General features: G+C 40.6%; 1 protein-coding gene across 1 annotated transcript in view; it reads right to left on the reverse strand.

Annotated features, from left to right (window-relative positions):
• The window catches only part of PDXK (pyridoxal kinase), a 65517-nt gene that overhangs the window by 37752 nt on the left and 2714 nt on the right, over positions 1 to 25051 (reverse strand). The window contains exon 2 of the mRNA XM_063126572.1: positions 7676 to 7730. Coding sequence (XP_062982642.1) covers positions 7676 to 7730 — 55 coding nt within the window. The remainder of the gene's footprint in view (positions 1 to 7675; positions 7731 to 25051) is intronic.

Here is a 25051-nt window from a genome sequence, read left to right on the forward strand (position 1 = left end):
TAAGGCATCATCAAGGTCCCTCTGCAGCCCTGTGGAAACTGAATTAAGAAATGCGCTCTGTACCAAGCAGGGATTGGGTTTTAAAGTGGAGCCTTTGTCCTGCAAAGCAGACATTAAGTCCATGGTCCACAACAAGAAATCTCGAGTGTTCTTTCACTTCCTGTAAAGCATTAGGCAAGATGACATGCCGCTCTGTGGCACACTCCTCACACTAATAGGCTCTGAGAATCCTTCTTAATTTAAGCAGGGTCATTGCATGATTTCTTTCCATGTAGCTTCTCAAACTAGTTTGAGGGGCAATTGCTCTAACAACTGCTTCCATTACTTCCATCTCTGCATAACCCCATCAAAGTCTTAATTCAATCAGATCCACCAGGCTAGAAAAATCATTCTTTTTATTCAGAGCTCCAAACTGCTCAGCCACCTTAAATTCTCAGGAAAGATTTGTTTACTTGCGATTACTATTGCCACATCTTCCCAAGAAGTTCCCAACTGTGCTGTTCTATTCCTTGGGCTGTTTTACAGTGACAGCCCATGAGCTTCTTCATCAAATGTTTCCACTATTGAGATATTGAGTAATGTGTCCCAGCCATTCAACTTTTCTCTGCCACCTGGCTCACTCCTTTCCAGAGATCCCCAAGTATTTGTACAAACTTAGAAGGGCGACGTTTTGGAGTAGACACAGCTGTCCTCTATTTCCATATAGAGATTTTCCATTCCATTATTGTTTCATCTTCCTCTCACTGATTATGGCCTGAAAAATGGAAGCACAGCTGGCAGCTGCAGAGGCTCTCTCACCGATCAATGCAACACAGATTCTAGACAGAAGTTGATCACTTTACGGTAAACAGCAGCAGTAAGGCCAAAACAGACATTGCTTTCAATCTGTAACTAGCAGCTACGTCTTTTTCCTTTCCTTTTTCCTTTAAAGTAAGTGCAGGGGGGCTGATCTGAAAAGATCCCAGCATGGAGAGGGAAAGTTCAGGGTTTTTTAAAGATCCAGGACGCTATGCCTACTCTAGATTTTTTTTAAAAAAAAGGGGGGGGTAACCGCAGCTGCTAGAAATAGATTTAAAGTAATGTCTGTTTTGGTTCTAAACTGTCCTCTGCTACATTTTTAACATATTTGATCGCTTCTTTTGAGCCAAACAGGTTTTTTATTACTTTATACAGAGTGAGTTAACACTAAAACAGCATAATAACTGTTCCAGTCTCCAACTGATTCTCCAACTGTCAACTTTCCCCCTAAGTCAGCCCCCAGAACATTCCATTCCAACCACCACAGCAGTGTGGATAATGAACCATTCCACAGCTCTTCTTCTACATCATCAGTGTATAGGTGCTACTGAAAGCCATGGGATGTGATGAGGCTTACCGAGGGACAAAGTATATAAAGAGAATAGTAGAAACCCAAGTACAGAGCCCACATAGACCCCAACGGAGAGAGGGAAAGCAGAAGATTTCCCACCCATGGAGATATTGCAAGAGCAATTAGACATGTAGGAAGAAAACCAGCTAGAGAGAGAATCACAGAGATCTAAAGCAGAAAGGGGATCAAATAGGAGAGAGTGATGAGCTGTATCAAAGGTGGCAGAAAGGTCAAGGAAGATGAGGACTGAGTAGAAGCCCATAGATTTGGCAGTGAGGAGGTAATCAGTGATTTTTAAAAAAAATGAGGGCGGTTTGCTTACCATTACTTTGCTTTCTGCTTCTTTTCCGCATTTGAAAGGAGCTGAATTACATGGGAGGAGACCAGTGACCATGTGGCCTGTAATTTAAAACTTTCCAGCTCATATATATGAATGGGGTTACACTCCCCCTGAAGGACTGTGTTCACAGCTTGGGGGTACTTCTGGATCCGTCGCTCCAAATGACAGCCCACATAGAAGCAACAGCCAGGAGTGCCTACTATCAGCTTCGGCTGATGCGCCAGCTGTGCCCCTTCCTAAAGTTAGAAGACCTAAAGACGGTAGTGCACATGCTGGTAACTTCAAGGCTTGACTTCTGCAATGCGCTCTACATAGGGCTACCTTTGTGCCTAGTCCAGAAACTTCAACTAGTTCAAAATATGGCAATCAGGCTGGTCACCAGTGCACCTAGGAGTGACCACATTACACCAGTTTTAAAATCACTTCACTGGTTGCCAATTAGTTTCCGGGCAAAGTATAAAGTGTTGGTTATCACCTTTAAAGCCCTACATGGTTTGGGTCCAGGCTACCAGCGGGATTGCCTTCTCCCATACAATCCGCCCTGCACACTTAGGTCCTCTGGAAAGAATCTACTTCAGCCAGCAAAAACTAGATTGACAACTGTTACCCAGAGGACCTTCTCTTCTGCTGCTCCCAGACTGTGGAATGGCCTGCTGAAGGAGGCTCGTCAACTTAACAGTCTATCAGCATTTAAGAAAGTTTTGAGACTGATCTCTTCCGGCAGGTCTATCCAGTGCAATTTTAGGATTAGAAGGTGTTTTGTGGCACAACTTTGTCTGCACAGGAGAAAATCCCAAGGTATTTCAGAAGAATCAGATTTTTTGAGGTTTATTTTTAAGCAGAATAACCGAGGGAAAGAGTGGGAGATGTGCAGGATGCCCACATTGTTGTCAAAATGACTCGCAAACTTCCGTGAGTGGCCAGTCATGAGTGTGCTATAAATCTTTCATTTTAAGAAGTCCTCAGTGGTGTGCAGGTGGTAAAAGCTGATAGGAGAGAGTTGAAGAAGAAAGTGTTGAGGTAAAGCAAGTAAACCACTAATTCCAGACATTGGGAGTTAAAGAGGAAAATAATGAAGATGGTATTATGACACCATAGTTTCCGTTCATTTCCTATGTTGGCACTTCAACCTTTTGATAGTCCCACAAAGTACAGTTGCCTATTTTTTTCTGATTAATATCCTTTATATGTTGTAAAATTTGTATTTTTTACTTTCGTTAGGTATGGAGCTCCTAAACAGCCCATTTTATTGTAGATGTTCCATAAAAATATCAATTACAGACTAAGATTTATAATTAGTGAATTCCTTTGTTTCTCTAGTGATTTTGAACTATTATTAGGTACTTTCTTCTTGTTGTTGCCTTTACTTTGTTAAGCTTCTTTCAAAATACAATAAAATTACATTTAAAAAAGGAAAAGGGAAATTATGTGGTATCTGGAGAGATAGGATGGGTCAAGCAATGGTTTTATGAGAATAGGGGAAACAGAGGAGAGAGAGGTTGATAATGTACTGAGGAAGATGGATAATGGCAGGTGAGATGGCAACAAGAAGACAGGAGAGGACAGGATGAAGGGGGCATGGAAGATAATGGTAGTCAATAAATCATATGTGACAGGAGAGAAAGAAGACAAGATAGGAGGAGGTTCCAGAGGAGGGGCAGTTTGAAGGCAGGGAAAAAGAGAGAAACAGAGAGCTCAGAGTGTATGGATTTAATTTGAGCAACGAAGGAGGCAACAAAATCTTGAGCAGGGAGCAATGACAGGATGGGGGATATCTCAGTAGGCGCTTGGGATTCATAGAGTTGGTGTTGATCAGAGAGGTGAAGTTATTTATTCAGGATGATGGCAGAGGAGAAGTAGTAGAGGATGAATTTATTGTGGATGAAATCGGCCAGCTCTTTGGTTCTCTTCCAGAGGTGTTCAGTTGCCCAGGAACGTGGATAGAGATACCAAACGGTGGTGGTGGGAGCCAGGGCTTGCGATGAGAGGGGCAAAGTGTTAATTGGAAGAGTGGGCAAGTGTGTTAAAAGTTGAGGACAGGGATGAATTAACAGTGCAAGATACACAAGCAAGAGGAAGCCACAACAGAGAATCAAGACGACAGTGCTTCAGAGGAACAAAATGGACTGATGGACTGGATGTCACAGGAGTAAAAAGAGGCTGAATGGGACTTGATGATGATCAGAAGATAGGCCAGAGACACCACAGTTCTTGCTGAAGATAAAAGCCCTAATTCTTGGTTTTACTGAATGTACGAGGAGAGGAGAGGAGTTAATAACAAATCTGCCAAATTCTTCAGAGCAGGCCAGAAGCCTATAAGGTTCTCTTTCTTTCTCCCCACCCCCAGATAAAGCCCTGTCCCCCAACATGTTTATTTTTACACTTTAGAGAGCATGACAAATTGAAACTGTTTCTCCTTTCCTCTCGTTTTATATATAAAAAAGAGCATCTACGTAGGCTGTGTGACAGCTCCTTTTATTCGTGCGTGAAGCGCAATGTCGTTTGGAGGTGACTCACTCACTCTAATCATACAGTAAATACTCCTTACAAGGCAACTTAGCAAATGGAGCTCCCTGGGGGCTTCAGATTGGAATGCTGCTGTATATCAGGAGGATTAAAAGGAACATTTTCTTGAGCATCACAAACAGTACAGCAACATCTTCCATTAATTTAAGAACAGGGAGGGGGGGAACGGGTGTCAGATGGCATTTTAATAGGCGTTTTTATTTTATTTTTGCCAATATCAAGTTTAAAAGTAAAAGAAAGAAGTGAGCATCAATGAACTGATTTCTTTGAATATACTGTAATATTTATGTATAAACAGCTGCTTACAGTGACAGATCAGTTTCAGTGTGCCGCTGGGTGGCCTTGGGGAAGCCTCTATCAACCTAACCTATCAGAGTTCTTGCGGGGATAAAATAGGATTCCTCCACATGCTGGCTCGTGCTCTTTGGAGGAAGAGCAAGATGCAAATGTTATAAGTAATTATAAATATAAATTTAAGTACGTAAGCATCTAGATATAAGCTGGTCATTTGGCACATCCCTAATTTTGAAGACAAAGCTGAATAAACCCTGAAAATGACAAAATTATTTGAGCAGGTTCTATGAATTCCCACATCTAATTCCACATTATATTTAACTCTGAAAATATTACAACATAAGAACACAGTAAAATGATCTAGAGTACATAAAAAGTTTTCCACTATATTTCTGGGTTCTTCATTTTTATTGCTATCTTGGTTTACTAAATAAAAATTCAGCTCAGATCAGAATCCATGTCAGATGAGCTAAAAGGCTGGATAAGACAATGAAGAAGTTTTAAAAAATGTGAAGTCTGTGGGTCAAAGTACACTTTATGCAGCATTATGTGGCATGCACCTCTCCAACTTGTTTTTGTTTATTCTAAAGTAAGTACATGCTTCCCAGATCCAGATTGGGAATATGATGTGCAAAGAGGGGAGGTTTAACAACCTTCACCCCGCCAGCCACTTCCCTCCCAATATTGTTTTTTTGCAAAGCCACTATTAGTGCCAATTGACTGCTTCTGGTTTGGTTCCTCATGTGTTCAGGACAAATATCTCCAGCAGGATACCAGGTGCATTCATGTAAGCTCCTTGCACTATTTAGTACCCCAATCACACAGGTTTCTGAATCATGCGGGGAGCCTATATGGACACAGCAGGCTCCTCGCTGCAGACATTTGCCCTGAGCATGTGGCAAACCAGAAGAAGCCACATGACAATAGGAGCAGGGTAATGACTAAGGCTAATGACCAAGGTGAGGGGGGTTGAAAACCACGTCTTATGAAGAACTGTTAAAAGAGCTCAGTATGTTTAGCCTGAGAAGAGAAGATTAAGGGGAGACATGATAGCAGCCTTCAAATATTTGAAGTTCTGCCATGCAGAACATGGAATAGAGTTGTTCTCCAGTGCTCCAGAGGGCAGGATCAGAACCAATGGGTGTAAATTGCAGGGAAGCAGATTTCAGACAAACATTAGGAGAAATATCCTAATGGTATGAGCTGTTCAACAATAGAACAGACTACCTCAGGAAGTGGTGGCTCTCCATCCCTGGAGGTATTGTAGCACAGGCTGGACAGCCATCTGTCAGGGATGCTGTAGAAGAACTAGGCACCTGACATTGTAGAGCCTGCATTAAACAGGGGTTGGACTAGATGACCTCAAATGAATTAATGTACCTTCTAACTCTACAATTCTATGTATCCAAGGTATGATCCAGCAGAGCAGTTCATAGTTCTTATGATATCACATCATTGAGAGCTTACTCCTCTTAATACCCATAAAGAAAGTAAGTGTTTCATAAGATTTATTTAGGATAGTATTTCAAGAGATATGTGCAAAAGTTGTAGGCCATTCTGAAAAATGGAAATTGAAGCCATTTATCTGAGTAGAAAGTGTTTGTTTGAAAAAACACTATATAACATTGAAGTAAACACAAAGAAACATTAATACAATGAAAAGTGACAAAAACTTCTGTTTTTAAAACAACTCAGTATTTTGTATGGCTTCCCTTAGAATGCAAAACTGAAGCAATTCACTTTGGTAGACTGTTGTGTAATTTTTTCAAGTAGTCCTGTGGTAAATTCTTCCAAGCTTCTTGTAGGATTTGCCATATCTCTGCTTTTGACTTTGTTTGCTTTTTGTTGATTTCTATGTCCAAGCAATCACACACAGCTTCAGTTATGTTGACATCGGGGCTGAAAGGTAAAGGTGTTTTCCCCCCATCCAGTCATTTTCCTGAAGGTACAGCATGATGAATCAAGATCTGTTTGTATTTCTCAGTATTCATGATTCCATTGATTTTGACCAGGCACAGATCTACACCTTGTGCCAAATCATTACAATCCCATCATGGTAATGCTATATCCCTCTTTCGCATTTATATCTTGTAGGACACACAATGGCATTTGTTGCAGTATTTTGGGTAATGTGGAATAAAAAGCTGGAAATAACACAATGAAAGCAGCATATGGAATGTGTAATATGTAAAGCAGTAGTGTAGATCTCCTTCAGATCCCCTACACCGTCGGCTGAAATGCACCCCCAGACCATGACAGAACCACTACCGTGTTTCACAGAAGGCTGCAAACAGGCATCAATGTACTTCTCGCCAACTCTTCTTCTGACATATTGGCATCTTTGTGAACCAAAGACTTCAAATTTTGACTCATTGCTCCATAAAATTTTCTGCCACGGGTTGTCACTCCATGCTTTATGATCTTTTGCATATTGCAATCTCTTCCATTTCTTGTAAGACTTCTTCTCACGGTCGAAGCATGTATGCCACATGACTCTGCCAGATTTCCTTCTATCCCTCAAGGTAGTGGCATTTAAGTACTATTCATCAGATTCAGACAGCTTTTGGGTCTTCCACTGCAATTTCTGTCTTCAACTTGCCCAGTTTCTTCAAATTTCTTTGTAACAGTTTGAATAACATATCTGGAAAAACTGGTTAGGTGGTTGCTGAAAATTGCCTTGTTGATGCAAAACTATGCTTTTATGTCTGTCAAACTGTGTTAGCTTAGCCATTTCCAAACCTTAGCCACTGTATTCTACCACCAGCACACCTGGTTCAGCTAATCAGTACCTCATTAAGCTGAATCTGGTGTGCTAGTACTGGAATTTAACAAATACAGTACATGGAATGAAAGTGTACATGGAATGGCTGGGATGCCTTGAGGAGAGGTTTGGAAAACAAACTTATGTTCTTTTAGCCATCTCACAAGACATCAATAACTTCTTGGAAAACACGAGGAATTCTTGTTATTTTTTAATTGTATTGAAGTTTATTCTAATGTTATATAGTGTTTTTCTGAGCAAATAAACACCTAATGCCCAGATAAATAACTTTAAACATAATTTTCTTGGGTGGCCTAAGACTTTTGCACAGTACTATATATATAGAGAGAGAGACAGACAGACAGAGACAGAGACATGCACTTACCTGTATGATTTGAAAACTGGACAGAGTTCACAGTATCTATTTCAAAGCCCAAAACCTGCAAAAAAGAACAGTAATTATATATGGAATTTCCCCATGTCATTCAAGGGTACCAATATATTTTTATGGGCCACCATATATCTAGTATATTGATAATACCAATAGGTAACTAAACAAAACCAAGCTACAATAACATGCTTCTGTTGAAAGCAAAACAAAGGGATGATAAACAGATTGACAAATAAACTAAAATAGTCAATAGTTTCATATTTGAAAGAAAATAATTAAATGCCAGCAAAAACAATATGCTTTGTCTTCCCTAAGAAGACAGTACTGCAGCTGTAATTTAAGGGAAGGAAGAGAGAAAAAGGGAGCATGCAATTCTCAGGATCCTGAGGGCCTCAAAAGAGAACTACTTTGTGAACAACGAAGGAATATTGTTTAGAGCCAATATTAAGATTTTGCAAGAGTAACTTTCTAATGTCTGGATTCTGGATTACACAGAACTATGATGGCACATAGGAAAAGAAATATAACTGAAAACAACCACACTTAAGGTGCGATGAGGGATATGTCTATAGTATAGAGGAAAGAAGTTAAAATCACCTCTACTTCTTAAATGTGACTGTTTAAACAGCAGCAACAGAAATTACAAGAAATATGCTATCTTTTCAACCACTGCAAAAGAAAGTCTTAACATTGCAAATATGACAGAAAAATCTGACATTTAATACATTTGCTCTCAAATCCCCTTTGGTAGGAATAAAATAATCTCCTCAAAGGAAAATCTACTATATACAGAACAATGAGTCATAGGGACACAATTGTAATCATGCAGAAATAATTGTGTATGATCCATTTTCAGGCAATTTGCTGGCAGGTTAATTGAAGCTTTTGCCAGTTACGCCGTGCACTGGTGGGGCATTGTCTTTTCCTTGGTATGACAGGGTAACCCCTTCATGTAAATGAAAGTCACAGGACTGGTTTGTGCCAGAAATAAGTTTCCTGCGCACACCCACTCAGAAAATAGCAGCAGAATGTAATGTAGAATGTCTCTTCCATCCCCTAGGGAAGCAAACGAGTTTTAAGAATCTGGCACACAAAATCAATGAAACAGCTAAACTTCTACTAGCTTTAAGATACAAACTGTCTCAGAGCCCACATAGCACTCCCCTGATTGGCTCTCACAAAGTCAACTGTATGAATGTGGCAGGTGCTAGGGCTGTGCAAGCTTCGGCTTTGGATTTCCGAAGCTTCGGCAGGCATTTTATGACGAATCTGCCATTTAGTGCACAGCCCTAGTACAAAGCGCGGAAAGACCCTACAACTCCCAGCATGCACTGCTAGGGAGGGACAAACTTACAGGGGGCCAGGAACAGCAGGCACTTGTGGCCTTGCCACCTCTGCCTCCAGCACGATCGCCCATCCACATGATCCAGACCACCACAAATCCCTGGATGAGTTGCCTCATGTTCCGCGAATACCCCGTAGCTGCCTACTTCTCCTAAGAGCCGTCTGCTTCTCCTCGCTGGTGGTAAAGGCTGGGCTCCCAAAAGCGGTAGCCCTCTGGGTCATCGTTTGGCCCACAACCTCAACATTAACTATGGTGGCTAGGTCTCATGGGAGTTATAGGCCAAAACATCTGGAGGGCCACAGGCTAACTACATTTAAAAATTAATAATAACGTGATAAGAAATTCTGTCACAGTTTTTTTTTAAAGTATCAGATGGGTGCAATTGTCTTCAGGAATGCCACATGTAGAGAGGAGAGGTTTAAGAATTCCCGATCCAGCTGTGGTTACCGTGAAAATCCCTCCCTCACCCAAGCAGTATTAGCCTTAGGGAGAAAACTCCCATTGGAGCATTCTCCCTAATTGCCACGTGGGAGAGGGGATTTACACAGATACTGCAGCTGGGCGAGAGAGACTTAAACTTGTCCTCCCCATATGCTACATTCCTGCGGACAATTGCATCCCCCATGCCTGATATTTCATTTTTAAAAATTAAACATGATTCCTAATCACATCATTAATATAACATGCAGTTAATGAACAGTGATTCTGATTTTATCTGCTCATATCTGCACATAGGTAGTTTTATCTGCTGCTGTAATTCTGGTTTTTCTTACTTTTGCTACCAAATGTTGTTTTTAATTGTGTGCTGCTATTTGATTTGACTGCTAGCTATTATTGTATTTTAGGAGAGCAATCCTAACGGGTTGTGGGAGGACCGAAGAGGCAGGTTCTCTGTCACTTCCAAAGCCCGTCAGCTCACACCAACCAGGGCAGGAGGTGTGGGGGCAGCTTAGCTGGCGGATCTTAGTTTTTTGAAATCCTGCCCCTCCTGAAACCAATGTGTGTGGGGGGAGGGATTTAGCTGCACCAGCTCCAGGCTATCTTGCATACTGCTCTGGGTATTTTTAATAGAAGAGTGGGATATAAATGCATTGTTGTTGTAATTTGTGTTATAAACAACAACAACATCATTTAGATAAAGTTCCAGTTTCAAAGATTGAATCAACTAATACTAAGCTACCCATTTAGGGTGAGCTAGCGCTTTCCCTCAGCCACAGGAACGATCCCAAGAAGTGCTTCTCCATAGGAGTAGCTCCTCATGTTTTTTTGTTGTTGTTTGTTCGTTCAGTCGTTTCCGACTCTTCGTGACTTCATGGACCAGCCCACGCCAGAGCTTTCTGTCGGCTGTCGCCACCCCCAGCTTCCCCAAGGTCAAGTCTGTCACCTCCAGAATATCATCCATCCATCTTGCCCTTGGTCGGCCCCTCTTCCTTTTGCCTTCCACTTTCCCTAGCATCAGCCTCTTCTCCAGGGTATCCTGTCTTCTCATTACGTGGCCAAAGTACTTCAGTTTTGCCTTTAATACCATTCCCTCAAGTGAGCAGTCTGGCTTCATTTCCTGGAGTATGGACTGGTTTGATCTTCTTGCAGTCCACGGCACTCTCAGAATTTTCCTCCAACACCACAGTTCAAAAGCATCTATCTTCCTTCGCTCAGCTTTCCTTATGGTCCAGCTCTCGCAGCCATAGGTTACTACGGGGAATATCATTGCTTTAACTATGCGGACCTTTGTTATCAGTGTGCTGTCTCTGCTCTTAACTATTTTATCAAGATTTGTCATTGCTCTCCTAATAACCATTCCCAACCATGTGTGTGAGAAACAAGGGATGTAGATTATACACAAAGGCCACAATCCAGAGAAAGTTAGTCATGTTAACGAGCTTTCTCTAGATCAGCTTTCTCAACTGATATTTTAATTGTACTATTGTAATTTTACAAATTGCTATTAATCATGTTTTAAAGTTCCATGTGTTTTCAACATTAATATAACTTCTCTGCTTGTGACCTCTAATTGTGAGCAATTATAATAATGCAAGTCAGCTAAAAGCCTGAATGGAATGACCAAATAATTATGAAACTGGATCCATATGGTAATTTCTCACAGTTTAATTGAAGAAGAAAGAAGTCAAGCTGGTAATCATTTGTCACGGTTCACTAAAGCAAGCAGTACTTTAAGGCCACATCAAAATCACTACTGATTACCTTGCAATGTGATGCATGCCCTTTAGCCAAGCACTGAACGTTTCACCTATCACACACTACACACTCACAACTTTATGCACTTTTGAAGTCAATGTGCTCCAAGCAGTAAAGCAAGTGTGTGCTTCATATAATTTCAAGTAAGATATATATTTTAGTGGCTATTAGGAAGTCATCCAGTCTATATATCAACATCTTCAACTTGAAGTAGAGATGCAGAAAGTAGTGGGGAAATAATTACAGAGTTCACTCTAAAAAATCCTAAAAGACAAAATATTTCCATAGTAGCAAATTGAATTCAATCTTCATCATAAAGACAAGATGTCACCATCAAGGGAAAAATGTCTACTTTGCACTGAATTATTATTTGCATTAAATAGTCATTAGAAAAAAGAAGGCTTTACTGCAATTTCTAATAGATACAGATAGCCAAACAACTAAGCCACAGCATTTACTGGTTGTACAACAGCAGGTTTAAATTGCCTTATATATCAGTGTCTGAATGCAATCCAAAAAGCTTGTAGCTAAAACGCAAGCCTAAACAGGAGTCCAATTTCATATAAACCAGGATCCAGACCCACACCCCAAACCTGTGGCAGGAGTGAAAAGCACTTCCAGGTGCTATACAAACCAAGTATTGTTAAATTTCCAGTATTGTTATTTGTAACTAGTCAACTCTATACCCAGGATGACTTAAAAATATAAAGTAAGCGTTATCCCTGCATTGCCATCTTTGGGGAGGACGAGCAAATTAAGAATATTGGTGCACTTTTGACAGACTATACCTGCTATTTACTGCTCTATAGTCAGTCAGAGCAAAGCTATGGAGCAAAACTCATACACCAAAAATGGCCAGTCAGATCAAATTAATAACTTCTTTTTTAAATCCACTGCATGTGTTACTCTCAGCTGCTTGGCCCCTTAATGGAAATGGAAAATTGTAAAACAGAGTAACATTTGATTGCTTGAAAGCTGCATTGTAGGATTATGACACAGTTCCTCTATGAGAGCATCCCAAAGTTCTAAAAAGTGCTCCAACAGATGTCGCCACATTAATAGATGAATTTAAGAGATGAATTTACACAACTATGCCTGCCTTTAGGGTATCGGGATAGCAGCTTTCCTTGCAATCCTATGAATGTTTTGACAGAAAAAGTCCTACAACTCCCAGCATTCACCAGCCAGGCATGCTGGGAGTTGTAGGACTTTTTTCTGTCTAAATGTGTATAGAATTAATCCCCTTTTTCTATTTTCCAGACAGAAACTGCAGAATCCAATTAGACACAGTTCTCTTTCTGGCTTTCTGCATGTCTATTTTTGCAGAAATCATTGTACAATGGATAAATGTTGCCCTGCAGGCAGGAAGGGTTTTCTTGAAATATTAGTATTTTATAGTAATATGCACCTAGACCATTGGAAAGTTATGATGCTTTAAAAAAACAATTATTTTAGATATAGGATGATTTCTTTCTTATTAAGCTGCATATCTCAGTATCTGAAATGGTCCTTTTTTCAGATTTCTAGTGACTGTCAAGTAGGATTAATGAGGTTGTTAGATTCTTTATTGAGTCACACATCTACACAGACAGTATTTCTTTCTTCTATATATCATTGCTCCACAACCAGCTATACTTACCACCCTGACGGGTGGGGGATTATGATTGCTCATATGCAAATTAATTCATTTAAAATGTATGAAAAATAAAACTCTTCAGTCCTCTGCATTGAGGCAGAACTAGAAAATTTTTAAAAGCTGAGAGCAAAATTAAATCCCAATCAGGACACTGTCCACGTACCACCCTGAAGGTATTAAAAAAGAAAAGAAAAAAGGCAGAAAGAGGGTTTCCCCCATCCATTAACACTTTTTTTTCCGTTGTATGCCCAACACTGGTAGGGATTGGGGAAGAACCCAGAAGACACCTGTATCAATCTTGCATGGTACATTCTAAACTTAAAACACTTGACACTTAGAATACAACCCAAAGCAAAAAGTGTTTTAAAAACTCCTTAAAAATTAAATCCCAACTCTGCACTGAATATATCTTAATCAAAATAAGTCACTGGGACAATTCTCTTATGCTGGCCATTGTTGTAACCCACTAAACACTAATGATATCTGCATACAAATTAAACACTGCCACATTTTTCTTCCTTTTAATCTGCAGCAATTAATCTTAGGTACAAGTTGTTCCCAGTCTGTGTTACAAGACTGTGTAGTACAACAAATGGAGGCAAAGAATAAGAGTAAAAAGAATTAATTGGTTTTGAAATAGTTTTAAAAAGAACACTGCTCCACCCAGGACAAGGGAAACATATCCTTTTAGCAAGAAGGATATCAAGTATAATATACTTACACAGGATCTACTTCCCAACCCTGTTTTAGTAAGACCCACCCGCACAGTGGTGGGCATTACATCTTGCTTTAAGCAAAGAGCCAAATTCCTGTCCTCTGTTGAACTTGGATTGCTTTCAAAGAGGTTGTGCAAGTTCACAGGAGAGCAGAATTTGACTAGCCAGGACTTCTGATCTGTATCAATTGAGAACAAACTTGCCCAGAGGAAATGTGCAAGCTGTATTTGAATCTTGATTTTCTGCTTCTCCCTTGTATGTGTTTCCTTTCAGATGTTACAGAGGAAGCATGAAAATTAGAAGCATGAGCCCCTTGTGCATCTGCTTTGGGTAGTTATGGGTTACGCTATGGAGGGAAAGTAGCGGGAAAGCAGTATTTGGGGAGGTATGGCTCATTTTGGGAAATCCTGCTAGCGAGGATAGAAGAATAAGTCGGACAACACTTTACACACTTCTTAAACTGCATTCCTCTCAGATAAAACCTGCTTTAGAAGCCAGAGTATCTGCCATGCAGAACATAATGGCCAGCATAGGTCAACCAATCACACATTGATCCTACCCAAGTTGGCATCACTGTTCTCTTATTATTTAACACAGCACATCAAGCTGATATAGTGGGGCTATACGGTTTAGCTGTATTTGAAAGACTATAGTGAAGCACCAAAAACTCATTAAGATTTTGGAGATATATTGCCTGGGTAATAACACATTACAGTGGATAGCCAATTGTCTTACAGATAAGAAACAAAGCAACAATAATGCATCACACTGGGAAAAGGTATTGAGCCAGCCATTTCAGAGCTTAATAGTGGAAAGAGTGCTGATTCATGTATTCTATTATGACCTTGAAAAGGTCACATTTGTCCAAAGCAGCAGTCCAAATTTAACACTCAACAGGAATTTGTTTAACTTTATATTGTTAAGAGAAAGCAGGAGATATGGCCCAAATGAACTTTATGGTGTTTTAATCTATGACTTGCCATGAACACAAAGGATAAAGGGCCAATACAATCAATGGCCAGTATTCAATGAACTGTACAACTAGTTCCATGGGCCCAAGGGGGTTTTCAGACTTGCTTTTTCTTGAACTGTGTGTCCTCCTCCCACAAGATGCACAGCGAAATCCTTTTAAAATGATGCGTTTAAAAACATCAGTTTGTGTTAAGACTGTGAGCCTGCTGTTCAAAGTAAAAAGGATTCAAGTTCCTACTCTCAAGCTCTCTGGAAGTGGAGTTCACGATGTCATGCGAACTACCATGTTCTAGAAACTCCTAGGGAATCATAGAATCATAGAATAGCAGAGTTGGAAGGGGTCTACAAGGCCATCGAGTCCAACCCCCTGCTCAATGCAGGAATCCACCCTAAAGCATCCCCGACAGATGCTTGTCCAGCTGCATCTTGAAGGCCTCTAGTGTGGGAGAGCCCACAACCTCCCTAGGTAACCATATTTGAAAGTATGCACTTCCATTTTTTATTTTGAAAATACATTGAAGAGACCAGCCTTTTCTCCCTTGCCTTCCGCAAAGAAACTTTGAGCCTTGATCTCAAAGCTTTAAAAATGAAGTCTGCTCCATGCAATCAGACAGCCTGCTGAGAGATTAGCAACCCTCCTGATGAGAAACAACTGCCCCAACCCCAGTTGTCAAGCCGGAAAGGCGTGAAGGAGGAATAGCGGCTGCATCCACAGGCTGGCGAGGAAACCTGACCCACCTCTTCCTAACCCTCCCCCCTCAAAATGTCTCTTCTGGTGGGAGGAGCAGGGCATAAGACACTGAATGATATGGATTTAATTCCCCCCCCCCCAACGTTACTGTTGATTGTTTATCATTTTTAGGTATATGTGTGCCTTAGGGTGTGCTGTTTGTTTATATGTTTGCATGTAAATGTTTTTTATAATATATTTTTAAGGTTTTTAATCTTTGTAAACTGCCCAGAGAGCTTTGGTTGTCGGGTGGCATAGAAATGTAATGAATGAATGAAAAAAGTTAATTTAGTTTACACTGTGTGAAAACAAGTAAAATGTATACCTAGAAGTTCAGTACAAAAGGGCACAGATCTCATAAGGCAATCTTCTGTATTGCAGGTCACAATATAGTTGTACTGTACTGACAGGAACAAAGTCCGGGACTAGCATGTATTTGTACTTCTGAATTCTGGGAGCATGTTCCTAGCCCATATTTGAATCAACTATGCAGTTATCAAGGCAGCAGATGTTCCTCCTATTGCAATCTGTAATGTGTTACTATAGGTATCTAACTGTGAGAAAACAATTACGTCACACTCCAGTCACAAGTTTTGGTTTGAATTAAAAAGCAAATAAACAGATAACTATTTTGTTGAGTGAAAAACCTCATTTATTTACATATGATTAAGGAGCAACAAGATACTTCAACAAGACCAGATGAAATTGACTCCACTGTCCTAACAACAATAAAAGGAGGTTTGGGAATCTCTAATTGGAGGAGATATTTCAATTCTTACATAATTGAAAGAATTATTGTTTTTACTTTATTGTTTTTATACTAGCCTTCCCCAATCTGGTACCCTCCAGATGTTAGATGTTGACTATAACTCCCATCATCCCTGAGCACTGGCCAAGCTGGCTGGGGCTGATAGAACTTGTAGTATAAAACACCTGGAAGGCACCAGGTTGGGGAAGGCTGTATTAAGGGCTTTTTAATTCTTAACTTTCTTTATCCTTTCAACAAACCTATGGAATAGGTTCATCTGAGAGACAGAAGTTTAGCCAAAGGGCTTCATGGCTGAATGGGAGTTTCAAAAAAGATTGTCCACATTTTAACCCATACCATCCACACCATCCACTGGACAACATTGGAAAATATAGTTCACAGCAGAGTCATGGAACCATAGAATCAGAGGTGGCCTTTTAGGCCATCTAGCTGAAACCCCTAATCCCAAACTAGACCATCTTGAACAGATGGCTATCTAGTTTCTGCTTCAACAACTCCAGAGAAGGCAAACACCTCCACCTCTTCATTAAAGTCAGGGTTTTTGAAACTCTTTCAGTCAGGCCCGGTGCTGCCATAGAGGCAACTCAGGCGGCCGCCTAGAGCGCCAAGCAAACGAGGGCACCGAACAGCGTACCTGGAAGCTGCTCTCCTAGAGCGGCTTCCGGGTGTGCTGTTCCAAAGCCGCCGCCCCAGCCTCTGCCCAACCCCAGCGTCCTGGCTCCTTCGAAGCCAGGATGCTGGGGTTGGAGGCGGAGGCTTCAGTACGGCGCGCCAGGAAGCCACTTCCAGGCGCGCCGCTTCAAAGCCTCTGCTCCGCCCCCCAACCCCAGCGTCCTGGCTTCAAAGCCGGGAGCGGGAGGGAGCGGGCAGTGAGTGGGCGAGCAAGGGGGGAGTGGTAGCGTTGAGCGAGGGTGTAGGCGGAGCGGCGAGTGGGTGGGCGGGTGGGCGAGTGGGCGGGGGGGAGCAGTGAGCGAGCGAGCGGGTGGGCAGGCGAGTGAGGGAGGGGGCGGTGAGTGAGCGAGGGGGCGGTGCCTTAAGAACGCGCCTGCCTACGGCGCAATATAGTCTGGTGCCGGCCCTGCTTTCAGTCTGGGGGCTGAATTCCATTTCAGGGAAGCTCTCGGGACCCCAATTCAGTGGTGGGACAAAGGCAAAATGGATGGTGTAAAGGTTGAACAAGTCTTTCCATGACCTGTACCATCAGATTTAGCACAGACCCAAACCAAGATGAAAAAGGGTTCACAGATTGTGAAGTAGAAGACTTTATTAAGGCTAAAGGCAAGGTAAATACATGGGAAGAATAATTAAAAGTAACTTGAAAACATGTATAGCATAAAGAACCCAGTAACATATAAAACAATAAAATCTTAACTGTGACTACCTTCTTGCAGGTTGGGCCTTGCCTCTCTCATCATGGTTCTTTCCACATCCTTTTCCAAAAGACCAGAACAGGAGCTTTCAGGCAGGTTCTCACAACTATGTACCTTTTGCCTTCCCCCCTCCTTCTTGTTGCCAAGGCCCATTACCTTTGTTTCACACCTCCTTTGTCCTCAGAGATGGCTGACGGGTGTCTGACCTTCCTTAGCCAGGTGTTAGTCAGATTTGGTGCATAATAATACTAAAATAGAACTATTCTAGAACTACCCTTCTGACCTGGTGGCCTGGCAAAGGTTCTTTGTCATTTAGAATTTGTACATATTAATATCAAGCCAACTACATTACCCATTTGTCCTCTGCCCAGTGCAATCTATCTGTTCTCCTTTACAGATGGAACTGAAAATACTAGCTTATTTTAACTTAAAACTCTTACTGCCAGTAACTAAGCCTTAGGAGAGGTATCTCAACCTTTCAGAATGGGGAAAAACTGCACAAAAGCCCCCAAACCAGCAAAACATTAGTGCTTGGGGAAAAGTGGAGTAGGGCCTGGGGAAGAGGCAATGCCATCTTCCTCCAGTTTTGATAAGGAGCATCTAATGAACACTCCTTGAGTACTGTTTTCCAAAATGGTGTGAATACACATGATGGTATTATCATCTAATCCACGTCTAACCAAAATATCACAAGGAATGTTGTCAAATGATTTGCTGAAATCAAGTAAATTTCATTCTCAATGTTCCCACAATCTACTAATCTCATAATTTGTTCAAAACAGCATTAGTCTGGCAACATTAATCCATGCTGGCTTCTACTAATCACTGCATTGTTATCAAGACAGTTATAGACTGCTTTATAAATTTGTTCTAGTATAAGAATGCAGCCTAACAGTACAATCTTATAGAAACATCCTCTGAGGGCTCAGTCTTCCTGCTACAGGTACTCATCTGGAATTACTAGATATATAAATCAGCCTTCAAAATGTTTGATACTTCCTTGCTAGAGATTTCATATGTAGATTGCTAAACATAGGCAGTGTACAAGAAGAACCTGCCTTCCTTCTTTGTAATTTCATTTGCATGGTGCAAACTGTATGAGCTGACCTGGACATAATATTTGTCTAACATGCAAAGCATATGCTTAACTCTCTCCAACTGAAATTGCACTGGTTAGTGCTGACTGGATTTCAGCCTTAAATTTTGTTCCTGAGGCAAAAGGAACTTGGTTTCAAATGGCTCCTAATTTTTTGAGGTCTAACTGTATGATAAGTGGATAGTGACAGCTGTAATAATTAAACCAAATTCAAAAGCATTTATTCTATTTTTAAAAAATAAATTATACACTAAGACTTTAACCTAGTATTTATTTTATATCTCTTCCCTAATGGCTAATAATCCCATTGGTATCATTCAGTGACTCATTCTCTTTCCCTCTTGTTGTTCAGTAAAGTATTTTCTTCAGCACCATCTACAACAACTTCCTTCATCCTGCAGTGTGCAGATTTTGGCCACAGGGAACTTTAACAAATAAGCCTTCTTTGTCTGTGGATGATGCACAAAGCAATTGGTTCCTTTCAGTTTCACAGCAATTGATTTTGACATCAGCTCAACTAAAAATGTGACAAGAGTTTTAGCATTGTTGCTTAGCTTCACCTATATCTATTTGGGTAGCAGTTTGTGCAGGTATATGTGGGGCAGTGCTTCACCCAGGAATTAAAATAATGGAGGGGGGAGATGTTTATGGGGGTAAGGGGGGAGACCTTTTGCCCTTGGACTTAGGCATGTTTCAAAGCTGATATACTGCACCCCACATTTTCACACAGACTGTACCTTCAAACAAACTTACAAGTTTTCTTCAAACAAAGCCTTTCCATTGAGCTCCCTTAGGCTGTGGCCTCTCTCTCCTCAGGCCAGAAGCACTGAGTGTTGCCCTCAAACACTTCTTAGTTCCTCCCAGGAAGCACAACCCAAGAGGGCCGAATCCAGCAATGCTTTCTATTGTTACAAGGCGGTAGTGCACCATAATGAAAAATACATCTCAGTCATGACCATTTCATTAGATTTAGCTTTCGATTTAATTAAAGTTAGCTGCATTTTCATCCAACATTAACAGAGCTGTACAAAATTACAGTGAAAAACAAAAGCCTGTATTGGCAGCTGCCTCCTCCTCCTTTTTACCGGCAGGCAAAGAAACAAATGGGTGATGGCAGTGGCTCCCCCTTCTCACCACCATTGCTACCACCTGTTTACTCACCCAGAGAGCCCGTGGCTGAGCAAGCAAACAAGCAATGGTGATGAAGGTCAGCAGCCACTGCTGGTGCCAGAAGACTCTTCATTGGTTTTGCTACACCAGATTAACATAGCTACTCCTCTGAAAGTTGGTACTGCCATAATATCTCATTTATCTTCAAAACTATCAAGTCATTATCAGATTACTAGTGTATTAGGCCTTTTATTCTAATGTGGCAATTAAACAAATGTATCAATTTGTAGTAAGTTAAATTTTATGCATCTGATTTCTGAAGTATGCAATAGCTTTGCCAATGACATACATTGATTTGATTGTATACTTTCTGTTCACTTGGATGCAAACATGGGCTGCTCACATCCTTACTACAGGTTTGTTTGTTTTTAATCTCTTTACTACGGTTCATTTTTATATTTAAAATAACGTTCATGTTCTTCTATAAATAGGAGTGAAACGTCAGCGTGAGTCAGAATGCTGAAGCATCTTTCAATTCTGATTCTGGGCAATTTAGCCTACAGAGGTTTCACTGTTCAGAAAGACCACTTACCGCCGCCATCAGAAACAGCTGCCACTACAGAGCACAGATTAGCCTCACAGCTTCTACATTGCATCAGAGCATATACTGGCATGCTCTGACGTCTGCTCTAGCACTGACTTGCATGATGATTATCCTCTGGTGGAAAGAAAAACAACTTCTCTCCCCAAATATGGAGACACTATATCCAAAACAGATTTTAAAGCCATGTAGTTTCTAAGCAATAATAAGAATGGTTCTGAAAATCTACTTAACTGGACCTTGCCTCACAAACGGCAAATGAAGCATGATCTTAATGAAGTATGCAGAATGCTTAGGAATCACTACTTTTACCCTTATTCTGTGCCCTGTTGCTCCAGACGGCAAGGGAAAAGGCTGTCAAGATGCCTGGGCATCACTGTCTTTCACCGACACTGAAAGTGAAATATTGCAAGAACTCACTCCATGAAGACCTTTATCATTCTATAAACAAGAGCTTTATTAATAGTGCAGACTACTAAATTGAAGGGAAAGGGCAGGTTTCTAGAAAACAGGAACTGGTGTGATACAGTGTGAGCTGAGAACTCCCTGGATGAAATCTGACCTCAGTCACAAACTTGCGAAGTGGCCACAGGCAAGTTACTAGGGCCTCATATCCCTATATAGGGACAACATGGGCAGAGAGGTCCGCCTGGCGCCTACACTGTACTCCTTTCGTCGCCAGCTGAAGACCTTTTTATTCACTCAGTATTTTAACACTTAATTTTAACTTAAATTTAAATTATACTGTTTTAACTCTGTATTTTAACCTTATATCAATTTTGCTGCGTGGTTTTATCCTGGTTGTGCTTTTTATATTGTATTTTGTATTTGTATTTTTAACTTGTTGGTTGTTTTATGATGATTTTAATTTTTGTGAACCGCCCAGAGAGCTTCGGCTATTGGGCGGTATAAAAATGTAATAAATAAATAAATAAAATAAAATAAATAAATGCATGTTGAAGCACTCAAAGTGCTTGTAATGTGCTATAAAAATGATGATGATAATTACGATAATTAATCTCTTCTGGTAACTCGTTCTCCAGTTGTGCAATCTGACTCCATATAGTATTTTACAAATAAGTTTAAAATAAGCAAACATGAGGTGACATGATGCTACATAGGATGTCTTCATACATCCAATTACACTGGAACATAAGAAGCTGCCACATAGTAGGTCAGCATATTCATTCATTTAACCCAGTATTGTCTCCTCTGACAGGCAATGGCTCTTCAGGACCTCAGGTAAAGGCATCTCTCCTCATCTGGTACCTAATTCTTTACACTGAAGATGCCTGTAATTAAACCTGGGTCATTCTGCATGCAAAGCATGTGCTCTACCATGTGCTCTGGCCTAAGGGGAACAATCAAAGGGAATCAAAGTGTCCTGCAGTGCAGCCCAATGTGATAATATCTTCTCTGATATCTTTGTGTTCACTACAATGAGCACAACAGAAATGTTATCGAGCTCCATTAGAGTTACATTTTATGAGACATTGACAATTCAGCAACAGGATGTATATCATAACTAGAAGTTCTCATGCAGTTCTTAAACATTTAAAGCTTGGGACTAGTCTACCTTAAAGACTACTTGAGCCTGCTGAGTTATTAAGATCTTCCTTGGAGGTCTTTCTTCATCCAATTCTACTTTTCTAAGTTAGGCAGGGATGGGCCCACAAGACGGCCTTTTCAGTTATGATGCTCTGAATCTAGTCTCCCCAGGGAGGCTCACTTTGAATTTAGTCTGATGTGTTTTCAGTGCCAGGCAAAGACCTTTTATTCTTCCAAAATCTTTTGGTTGCTATGTTTTATAAAGTGCTGTTTTTAATCTGACCCTTATTTCTGCTCTATTTTCCTCTTGACTATTTTCATGTACTGTTGCTAAATGATGCTAAATGGTTGTTTTATGATGGTTTTAATTTTTGTGAACCGCCCAGAGAGCTTCGGCTATTGGGCGGTATAAAAATGTAATAAATAAATAAATAAATAAATGCATTAGCTGCTCTGGCAAGCTTCAACCTGGTAGAATAGGGGTATACATATTTTAAATAAATGAGCTAACTTTGCCACTTGTATATTTATTAAAATATTTTCACACCACCTTTCAGTCAAAACACCCTCAAGGTGGCTATATCAACAATTAGATATAAAATAAAGTAAAACAATATAGCACATGAACCCCCAAAACAAAAAACAAAAAAATAACCCCTGAAAGATAAATACAGCGAAATAATACAGAATTAATTTAACCCAAATGCAAAATGCCTGTTAAAAAAGGGCAACTCTTCCATGTTTGGTGAAGAGCCATTCCACAGCTAGCTGCGACAAATGAAAAGGCCCTGTCTTGTGTTCCCACCCACCATATTTCAGATGGTGAGGAACACACAGCAGGGCTGCCATTGTTGATCAGAGTGCCTTCGGCGCATGCTACTCACAGTATCTCACTACAACTTCTATTGACACAACAATTTATGACAGATCTTCACATTTATCCTCTAAAAGAATAGCTATCATTCTCTGCACTGACAAATCAATGCAATGAATTTATGGCTTCAAAGTGGACTTTTCTCCCTTACAATGCAACTTTTAACTCGCCGACCTTTTAATAGCCCTGGTATTTCTTGACAGGTGTCTTGCTTCCAATTTACTTTAAAACATGCTAAATAATAATAAATGCATAAACAATTAACAACATGCTGATATTCATTTGGCAATACATCAGTGCCAATACTCAAATCACAGGCAGTAAAGCCATATCAGGAAAGTATCAACTCAAGACCTTCCTTCCTCCCTGACATGCCAGTTGTCCACAGAAAGAGTTTTTGACATGGAGGAAGCATTCCTTCATGTAATCCTTCACCTGCTTTCTGAAGTAGTACAGTTCCAGGGGAGAGCTGTACAGCACCTCTCAATGGTGCTGTTCAAACAACACGCTAACCCACATGCAGTGATTGATTGTGAATTGTTGTTGTTTGATGAACCATGGGTTAGCATGTTGTCTGAACCAAGAACATTTTCTGTAGTGTTGCTTGTTAACCACCCTGAACAACCCAGGAACAGACCGGCTCTGCGTTTGAATGATCAAGGGGGTAAAAGAAGCCATTGTGGCTTCTCCCCCCGACCCCGCATGTGCGATTGTGATTTACGTAATTACCCAAGATGCAACACAGGTTGTAGTGTTGTCCAAACCCAGCATGATGCTTGGTGGGGTGGCTTCTTACCCACGCCACAGTCTCTACTACAAGCTATGGGTTGTGGCGTGGGTAAGAAGCCACCCCCATCATGCATCGCAGCAGGTTCAGACAACACGGCAACCTGCACTATATCGCAGGAATTATGCAAATTGCAGCTTTGCAAGCAGCATGTGTAGCGGCAGGGGGAGACGCCATGACAGCTTCTTTTACTCCTGTGATCGTCCAAAACCCTATCCATGGGTTCTCAAGGTGGCTTGTTCAAGAAAAATAAGCCACACTGAATGGCTTATTTTGAATGTAAGCCTATGCGGCAGGGTTTACTATTTATTGTTTTACTCTGTACAGCACCATTTACATTGATGGTGCTATATAAATAAATAAATAAATAAATAATAATAATAATAGTTAACAAAAATATCTTAGCTTCAGACAACTCACTAACCCTCAGTTCAACAAACAACCCATGTGGGTTTGCGTGTTGTGCAAACCCGATCAATGTATAGACCAGTGCTAAGTGGCTCTTAACTCTGGCAACAAAACAGAAATGATATAATTCCTAGGTTTCACACAGCTCAATCTGAAGAAAATTAAGTATGACGTTCAGAGAGTTGCAAGTCAATCCCACTATATTCAGTAGAACTTACTTGTAAGTGTGTTCAAGTTTACAGTATATGAAACTGGTTTCAGCTGGCCTATTTCTATGTGTCCCAAAATTACTTAGGTTAAAGTAAAAGCACCAGAGGCTGCATGGAAATATTGTTCTTTCATATGCTCAAGCATCACCGTGATTAACATAGGAAACCAAAAAGGAGTGTTGGATATATTGTGACTAGTAAGCTCATGCTGCATTGAATTTCTTAGGCAAGTTACAAATGTAGGTGAAAAGTGAAGGCCAGAGAAAGTTGTGCACAGACCAGTTACAAGTTGTCCCACGCCACAACTGACTCTTCCTAGGAAAAGATAATTTCCACTCTTCATCCCTACACATCCACCAGAAATATAGGTACCATATCCCCTATGCTTGCAAGTATGATGCCAAGAGTTGTTTTCTAGTGCCATCAACAATGACCAGCGCCATAGGAAAGCTGAAAGGTGACTTATACCAGATTCATACTATTTGTCCATCTAGTCCAGCATTGTCTCTGTTCTGACTGATAGTGGCTCTCTAAGGTCCCTGGCAAAGGTCTTTCTCATCACCTACTATCTGATAATTTTTAAGTTAGAAATGCCAGTGATTGAACCTGCAACCTTCTGCATGCAAAGCATATAATCTACGGCTGAGTCATGGTCCTCCCTAACATAATCTTTCCCTCCCATGCCTGAGTCATTTAAAAAAATTGTTAGAAGTGAAGATGTAAATGCATGTTTAGAACTTTTTTTGTTCAGCAAATATAGGACACAACTTGGAAACATACAAACCAGGAAGCTGAATTACTGTGCCATTCATAGCATTTCTAGGATACTTAAAGATATAAAATTTAATCCCTACCCAGTGGCTAATAAAGGCTTAATCTTCACCATGGTAACTTTCTCCTGGTAACGTGTCATCAGGTTCCTGGATGAATTCTAGAAAGTAGCTCTATTGGTCTGCTGTAGCAAAATGAGATGAATTCTAGAAAGTAGCTCTATTGGTCTACT

The sequence above is a fragment of the Elgaria multicarinata genome, chromosome 5 (assembly GCF_023053635.1).
Source record: "Elgaria multicarinata webbii isolate HBS135686 ecotype San Diego chromosome 5, rElgMul1.1.pri, whole genome shotgun sequence".
In the NCBI taxonomy this organism is placed as follows: domain Eukaryota; kingdom Metazoa; phylum Chordata; class Lepidosauria; order Squamata; family Anguidae; genus Elgaria; species Elgaria multicarinata.